Source organism: Felis catus, chromosome C1, assembly GCF_018350175.1.
Source record: "Felis catus isolate Fca126 chromosome C1, F.catus_Fca126_mat1.0, whole genome shotgun sequence".
In the NCBI taxonomy this organism is placed as follows: Eukaryota; Metazoa; Chordata; class Mammalia; order Carnivora; family Felidae; genus Felis; species Felis catus.
The window spans coordinates 106,986,546-106,994,954 of NC_058375.1; the positions used below are offsets into that span (position 1 = coordinate 106,986,546).

The 8,409-nt window shown below is 49.8% G+C and overlaps 1 protein-coding gene and 1 non-coding gene across 2 annotated transcripts; both read left to right on the forward strand.

Moving 5' to 3' along the window:
* The first annotated feature begins 1,388 nt into the window (after positions 1-1,388).
* On the forward strand, positions 1,389-2,658 carry LOC109503119. Its single transcript, XR_006583762.1, has 2 exons — positions 1,389-1,571; positions 1,957-2,658. It is a non-coding gene; the product is annotated as an uncharacterized LOC109503119 (transcript).
* Positions 2,659-4,974: 2,316 nt separating this feature from the next.
* CRCT1 (cysteine rich C-terminal 1) lies at positions 4,975-6,549 on the forward strand. Its single transcript, XM_006935165.4, has 2 exons — positions 4,975-5,072; positions 5,900-6,549. The coding sequence occupies exon 2, from the start codon at positions 5,927-5,929 to the stop codon at positions 6,242-6,244; it is 318 nt and encodes a 105-aa protein (XP_006935227.3). The 5' UTR covers positions 4,975-5,072; positions 5,900-5,926; the 3' UTR covers positions 6,245-6,549.
* The last annotated feature ends 1,860 nt before the right edge of the window (positions 6,550-8,409 follow it).

Genomic DNA, 8,409 nt, shown 5'->3' on the forward strand with positions numbered 1-8,409 from the left:
TTGAACTAGTCCAAGGCACAGTTTTAAGAACTTTATCTATATTTCCTTATTTAGTGGGCTAGGATTTGTTTCAGCCCCTTTTTATAGTGATGATTAAGTAACTTGCCTGAGTTTGCAAAGGTGGGAACAAATGCTAGACAGTGTCTCTCCTGAACCTGTTTTATAATTTAGCCACATGCTTCTCACTGCAGCATATGAGCCCAGGATAGAAGCTGAAGATTGTACATTTCCCCTGTCTTATTTCCTCCCACTACACTTTTCATTGTGAACACGCCATATTGTGCCTATGTTTCCAGCTAAATAGAGTTTGATGACTTTCCTAGGGACCCCACTTGCACTCAGAATATTGTTTTTAGAGAAAAAAAGCTGTGGATTCCATGTAAAAACTATATATTCTTCCTTCCTCACCCTCATCTGAAGGTCATTTCGGCAAAAAGGATCTTCCTGGGTTGGATGTTATTTTCTTAGGGATGACCAGAACTGATGCCTCAGTTCTGGCAACCTCCATGAGTCTAGTTCCCTTCTTCCACCCTCAGCATACACCCGGTCCTTGCCACCTCACCTTGGGCTGTCCAAAGATGTCTTATTTAGAACCATATATTTAGAACAATATGTGGAAAAAGAAGTCATTCCTAGATTTCTTTTTTAAAAAAAATTTTTAATGTTCATTTATTTTTGAGAGAGAGAGAAAGACAGAGCGAGCAGGGGAGGAGCAGAGAGAGAGGGAGACACAGAATCCAAAGCAGGCTCCAGGCTCTGAGCTGTCAGCACAGAGCCTGATGCAGGGCTCAAACTCCCAAGGTGTGAGATCATGACCTGAGCCTAAATTGGATGCTTAACCGACTGAGCCACCCAGAAGCACCCCCCACCCCATTCCTAGACTTCTTCTACCCTTTCAAAGGGATTGTTAGTGCTGAACCAGTGCTATTTGAGAGTTCTCTTGGTGTGCCAAGTTCAGGTAAGGAGAGAAGCCCAACCACCCACACCATCTGCGTTAGATCTGACTAAAATGACATCACTGAGATATCAAGCATTCTTAGTCTGGGTTATGGCATCATCTAAGAATGAAAAAGCCACATTAGATCATTGGCTTGGGCCTGGCATTTTATTCTGGATCTCTAAATCTTATTCTAAAAAGAGCTATTTGATTTCCATCTTGGGAATTTTTCCTTCCATTTTCAAACCAAAGAGAAGAGAGACCTTCTCTTCATCCCTGAGGTCTAGAAGTCCACTGACCCAGCTCAGGAAACAGGGAGCATAGCAGAGCTGCCTGTGAGGCTAACATGTGGTGTGCAATCCACAAAGCACCATCACTATCCTAGTGGCCTGCAATTCTCAGGGGAGCTTCCCGACAAGGTAATAGTTGACATGCTTACGGAGGGAGGACTTGGGTCCCTGGGATGTGAAGGGAGGGTAGTCACACGTGCCCCTTGTGAAAGATGCTATTAGCATCCCGCACTTGGTCCACACCTCCTGATACCAGGTCAGAGCTGAACCTATATAAAAGGTGGAAGCTTCTAACAGCACCTCAGTCCACCTGAATCCTGGGTGATCTCCAGTGCTTGAGCCAGGTAAAATGCATCTTGAGGACCAGGAGGACTCTTGGTGCTGGTGTTTCAGGCAGAGTGTAGCCCTTGGTGGAGGCTGAGGACAGTCTTCAGAAAGACAAGGAGAAAAGAGGATTTGGATGGGAGGATTCTGTTGGAGAGGGAGGGCGGAAGGTAGGGGAAGGGAAAGAAAGATTGGTGTCTTTTTGAAACTATAAGGAATTCATTTTGAAATTATGGAGTTCTCAGGTTGAAACCTTTTTGCATATTTCTTATAATTGATTTTGGGAGATTGGGTTTAAAAATGTGATCATCATAAAGATGGAATTTCCTGAATTCATAGTTCAGTTTTAAATGTGGGGAAGTTACCTTGGGCTGGTTGAACTTGAAATGACATATTGTTTTTCAGCCTCATTCAGTTCCTGCCAAGATGTCCTGCCAGCAGAACCAGCAGCAGTGCCAGCCCCCTCCCAAGTGCCCCCCCAAGTGCCCCCCCAAGTGCCCCCCCAAGTGCCCTCCCAAGTGCCCCCCCAAATGCCCCCCTAAGTGTCCAGCCCCTTGCCTACCTCCAGTTTCCTGCTGTGGCTCCAGCTCCGGGGGCGGGGGCTGCTGCAGCTCTGGGGGCGGGGGCTGCTGCAGCTCCGGGGGTGGGGGCTGCTGCCTGAGCCACCACAGGCCCCGCCGATCTCTTCGACACCGACACCAGAGCTCTGACTGCTGTGGTGGTGGTGGTGGTGGCCATTCTGGAGGCTCCAGCTGCTGCCACAGCTCTGGGGACTCCAGCTGCTGCTCCGGGGGCTGCTGCTGACCCTGGTCCCCAAGGATCACTGAAGAACAGCACTGGAGGAGCCAAAGTGCCGAAGACCCACCCAGCCTGAGACTTCTCTTCCTCCATTTGGAAGAACAGAAGGCAAGGATGGAAGGGCTTCTGAAATGTTCTGGGTTTCCCTCTTCGTCCCACCCATGTCCAGTCCATGGCTGTGAGGTCTTGAGGTTTAACCTCAACGTTCACTAGCCTGATTCCCTCTCGGACACAGATCTTTGGGGGACTTGGTGTTGGAGTCCAGTTATGAAGCTGCTTCCTCTGTACAATAAAGCTTTTTATTCCTGATGTCACGGCCTCCTGATCATGTCTTGTTCACCTCTCCCACTTACCTCCTCCATCAAGCCCTCTCCTCTGCTGTTCTCTTAAGTGCAAGTGAATACTTTACAATTCAGTTTGGGAAGAAGATTTTGGCCCTGAATCTTCTGAGACCTCTGGGAAACAATATCACCTTTCATGCTGTGAATTAGGACACTTTAAGCTTGTAGGAAAGAATCATGTCTGAGACAGTCACCCTGACACAAGCTTTGCATGAGGGGAGTCAGAAATGGGCTTTCAGAGTGAAGAATGGTGGTACCCAGAAAGGTCACAGTGAGATGACCTACTCTGGGTGGGTTTCCTTCAAGCGTGGGTGATAGTTTAAAGAAGACTTTTTCTCCTAGGTGTGGGGGTAAGTTCGCCTAATGTGCTCATTCTGGGCTCCATTAAATAAACACCCTTTACTTTTCTGGTGATTATAAGCCCAGGTGCTCCCATCAGTTACCAGAAAGAAGAGCTTGCGGGGTGAGTTAGTTTTGGGGAGGTGAGTTTAGGAGGCAGGTATGAAAGGTCTGAGCCCATTTTCCCTGGATCCAGAAAGCCTGAGTATGGGTCTGAGCAGAGAAGCAAGAAGGATGTCCTTGTCTGCCGAAAACTGTCTCCATGTGGTCAGTGTGTGTGTGGTGAGGGGGAGAGGGGGAACAGGGGGGCTTTATAGCCACTGTGGTGAGTTTTCCATTTTCTTCAGAAATAGGCTGATTCCTTTGGGAGATACTCAGAAAGTTTACAATAGGAATGACAATCCCAAATCAGCCTTTTATAGACCAGAAAAATTACCTTTTCCTCTGAAAGGAGTTAACGGTGATGGGGGAAGTAAGTTAGCACATAATGTACAGCAAATCCATATAGCAATTGTACACTTACCCACATCACTTCCAGAAGAGATCCTGTCTCCAGAGGCCTTGTTACTTCATTACTTCCTTCTCTAGTCTAATGCGACCTCACCTTTTGGGATGTCTCACCTGTACTCATCAACAGGTACCCCTGAGTACATGCAACCTGTTAATCAGGCTCTAAAGGCATGTTAAATGAAATGATATCTTTCATGACTTACCTTTTCTTGTCTGTTCCACCATGCCACACCCAGCTCACTCACCTCCAACCTATCTCTCACCACCAACTCTTGAATTCTTAGTCTTTGGTTTCCCTTTTATCTCATTTTTATGGTTGTGGATGCTTGCATTGATTAAGAAGTTCTGAAGCCAGTTGACCTCCAAATTGTCCCTGTTCTTAAAACTTAGTTATTCTAAGAGCACCATTTTTCATGGACACTTTGGACCTTGGGAAAGGACTGGCCTGTCTTCCCTCCCTCTCTCCCTTCTTCCCTTCCTTCTTTCCTTCCTTCCTTCCTTCCTTCCTTCCTTCCTTCCTCCCTCCCTCCCTTCCTTCTTTCCTTCCTCCCTTCCTCCCTCCCTCCCTCCCTCCCTCCCTTCCTCCCTTCTTTCCTTCCTTCCTTCCTCCCTGTCTCCCTCCCTTCCTCCCTCCCTTCCTTCCTTCCTTTTTCCATTGGCTCGTGCCCCAAGGAGAACCTACTTTCAGAAGGATTTTGGTAGGATTAGGGAGTAAGAGGCAACTAGTCCCACAGGTTGGCTTAGCATTTTGCAATTGGGCCTGAGTTCTGCACACATTTACTCTTAGGCCTCCAGGGCTGTATGGGGATATGACAACCTGACTACAATCACAGCTTGTCTGGTCTTAATGGTCCCATAGCTTGGCCTGGGTTTTTCATCCTGCTTCCAGTGACAGAGCGAAATTGCCACTGGGATTCTCATAGGCATATCCCCACCATCATCTTCACTTAGTGTGCTCTGGAAGCTTCTAAGTGAAGCTCAGTAGGCTTTTCACATAGCCTGTGGCCTGACTTAAGGAGCAAAGACCTTTGCAAAGCAAGATAATAAAGTAAGTAAACTACCAAAACCAAGTAAATGACTACACAGAGATGGGTGTGAGAACGGGGGACTGTGTGTGTGTGTGTGTGTGTGTGCATGTACTTTGCGGAAGAGGGCAAAGAGAACAGGTCCCAAAGAGAGGCCCCAGACCCCACCTCACTTGAGCCCCTATGCCTTCCCGTAGCACACACAGCCCTCCCAGCCATGGACAGTCTCTTGTTTGGAAAGTAAACACACCACAGCAATCCTGGCACCTCTGTGAAGTGACTTGAATGCCCACGTGCACCACCTACGGTGCTACCTGAGTGATGAATGTCTCTGGGATGTGAGCATCAGCTGACCATGTCTATTGGGAAATGGGCCCCTCCCAAGAGGCAGTGCCTGACTACAATCTTATAAAAGGTTCTCTGGCTGGACACTGCTCAGTCCACTGCCTAGCAGGTGCCCCATTCCAGGTGGAGAACTGAGAGAGTCTTCCTGCGGAGCTAGGGTCTGGTAAGTCTCCAAGGGGGACTTGGGGGAGGAGCTCTGGAAGAGTTGAAGGCAGAGGGCAGGAGAAGACAGAGCACAGCCAGCAGGTAGATGTGGAAAGAGAGCCCTGGAAAGTGCCTTAGGCTTCAACTGAGACACCCTCTCATGGTACCAGTGAGGTCATGGAGGCCCGATGGGATGGTGACTTCTGCAAGGTTACTTAGCACGTCTGTAGCAGAATGTGGCTAGAATCCAGGTCTTTGGCTCCCTGGAGTGGGATATATTTCCATCCTCTACACCACAATGCATCCAGGCACACTCTTGTTCCTGTGCTTGTGGAGAATGAGAGGTATAGGCAGGGATGATGACCAGGACATGCTTCTGGTATTTGCTGATTCTTTAGACCCAGGTAGCAGGTCCTCACGTGTGATTTAGGCATTTTCTAACTGATGGAGTGTTTACACGATGCTGATAACTGTGGCAACAGCACTTGGAGGTCTGTGGCCACAGAGAAGTGGGGGTTGGGAAGTGAAAAGAGCCAAAGGAAGAGTTTGGACTGGGTCGTGCAGATAAGTTGCCACCACATCCTCTTTAGTTTCCACTGTGGAGAACACGGGTGGTCTTCATTTTAGTCGGAGACAATGGAAGCCCGCTGACTCCGCAGACTGTTTCTTTGCCCTATGCCCATTTAACTCACTGGAAACACCCGGCTGGGGTGTGTTTGTTCCACTCTTTTCTCCCCTGCACCGGCAGGCTTGCTCGCTCACAGAGCCAGAGCGCTAAAGCCCTAAGTTCAGTAGTTGGGAGGAAAAGGCCTGCTCGCCTGTAAAAGGCTTCTTCTCGTCTTTCAGGTTCACCGTGACTAGCTGAGCCTCACCATGTCCTCCCAGCAGAGCACGGCTTCCGCCAAAGGCTTTTCCAAGGGGTCTGCCCAGGGTCCCTCTCCGTGTCCGGCTCCGGTCCCCGACCCTGTGCCCGCAGCCTCATCCTCCTGCTGCGACTGCGGGGAGGGCTGCTGCGGCTCCGGCGGCTGCTGCGGCTCCGGGGGCTGCTGCGGCTCCGGCGGTTGCGGCTGCTTCCCCAGGAGGCGCCGCCGACAGCGCCGGAGTGGGTGCTGCGGCTGCTGTGGGGGTGGCAGCCAGAGGTCACAGAGCTCCAGCAATGCCCAGCGCCAAGGCTGCTGCGGAGGCTGCTGAGGCCCCTGCTGAGCCCTGCGGTTCCCCGCCCCCCGTGGAGTCCCGCCGCCTGTCACTTCGCTGTGCTCTCGCACGGGGCTGGGTCGGAGTGTTCCGCTTGTCAACCTACCTGCACCGGATATTCCAAGAGCTACCCTGTTCGCAGCCCCACCGAACACTCTGACCCCCCGTGTGATTATCCTCCCCGGGAACCTAAATGCCACGGGTGGGATAATGGAGCCTACTGTCGGCAGGGGCTTGCACACAGTAGGTGCTTAATAAATATCCATGTCGTAATAAAGCTGCTACCTCCTGAGAACACTTTATTTCCTATTCTTTCTTTTGTGTGTTTATTATCATGTTCTGTTACCCCAACCACTACCTTTCACTTAGCCCTGGGCTTGGCATGCGTGAAAGGGAGAAAAGTCAAATTCATGCCTGAACAAGAGTGGCTTTCTGGTACTTAATTATGATAGCAGAAATCACGGTGGAGCCAGGCAGTGTTCTAAGGACTTGACGTGACATGCATGACCTCATGGCATTCTCACAATGACTCAGTGAGGTAGGTGCTGCTACCCCATTTTACATAAGAGAAACTGAGGATAAGTAACTTGCTCAGAATCTTTCAGCCAGTGCATGATGAAGACTGGGTGCCCCATTCCAGGGCTTATGCTCCTAACTGCTCTGCCTGGTTCCTGAAACCTTCCAGAGCCTTGGTTTGGGTCTGCAATTCTCTGAGGCTTTGGAATCAGGCAAGCCACACAGGATCATAGACCCACTACTTTCCTTGCTGGATGGGGAAACTTTTTCAAGTGGAAACTTCCAGGGGCCTGGGAAGCTCTCTCTCCAGGCCTCATCCATGCAGCTGAGGCCCCACCAGGAGCCATGGACATTTGGGACTCTGTGGGGTGGGGGATGGGCATGCTCAGAAACATGGGGTTGTCATTCTCTAGAGGTGGTTGTGATGGTGGTGGTGGGGTCATCCTGAGGTCTGAAACCCACACCTGTGGGTATTGATTTTATCCACTCATTTCAGGAAAGAGGAAACAAGAAGAAAGACATCCTCTGCAGGTGTTGACTGGTTCGAAATGGAGAAGGTGATAATAATGGCCGTAATGATAGGAACAATAGCTACCACTTATTGGGCACTTCCTTTGTTTTAGGCACAGGGCTAGGCACTTTCCATATATTGTCTCATCTAATCCCTGTGATAATCTCAAAATGTAGACTTCATTTCCTCCATTTTTTAAATCTGAGAAAATGGGTTCAGAGAGTTTCAGTTACTTGGCCAAAGTCACACAGCTAGTGAATGTCCAAGGCCCCTTGAAGGTGAGTGAGGGAGATGAGATTTGAACCAGTACCTGTCTGATTTCGAAGTCTGTGTTTTCAGATGCAGCATCATAATCTACTGCCTTCGAAGTCACTGTCATCCAGGGGAAGGCACACTCAGACCTCTATGGACACACCCGCACTGCACTCATGGAAAATTGAAGCTTGGCTTCTTGGTACCGCTCCATCGGTAGCCCCATGACTAGCACGCTCTGTCATGGCATCCACCCAGCAAAAGTATTTGCTCAGAGGTGAGGTCAGAGATGGTTCATTGATTCATCCAGGATATTTAGAGTGGAGCCAATGACCCCCATTGGGAAGCCTCTGAAGGACAGCCCTGCTCTGAGTGGGAGGGGCTCCTGCTTCCACCTCTGAGATTCTGTGATTCTCAGTGGAGGGTGACTTGTGGAAACTGTTTACAGATGGTATCACTTGTGGACCTGCCCTTCCCATATCCTTGATGTGTGTTGTAGCAACAAACCCCAGGCCTCGGTGGATGGGCGAGGTGGGAAGAGAACACTCAGAATAGACAGAGTGCAGCCAGACTGAAGGTGGGAGCTGATCCTTGCACAGGAAGCTGAGGCCCGAGTTTGGGGGAAGAAAGGCAGGGAATTACTGAGAGACATGTGCATCTGAATGGGAGTACACAGCTTTGTACCTGAGGCATATTTGTAAGGATCAAATGCCTGGCTGTGGGTGGTAGTACTGCCAAGCTCACGTATCCCTGGTCCCAGCAGGCTACATCAAGGGGGTTTGATGACAGAGATTTGGACATTCGAATAATAGTTTTATTATAGAAACATGGGGAGCTGCTCTGGATGGTCTGGAGCCCTGTACTCACAGCCCCCCAGCCTTTT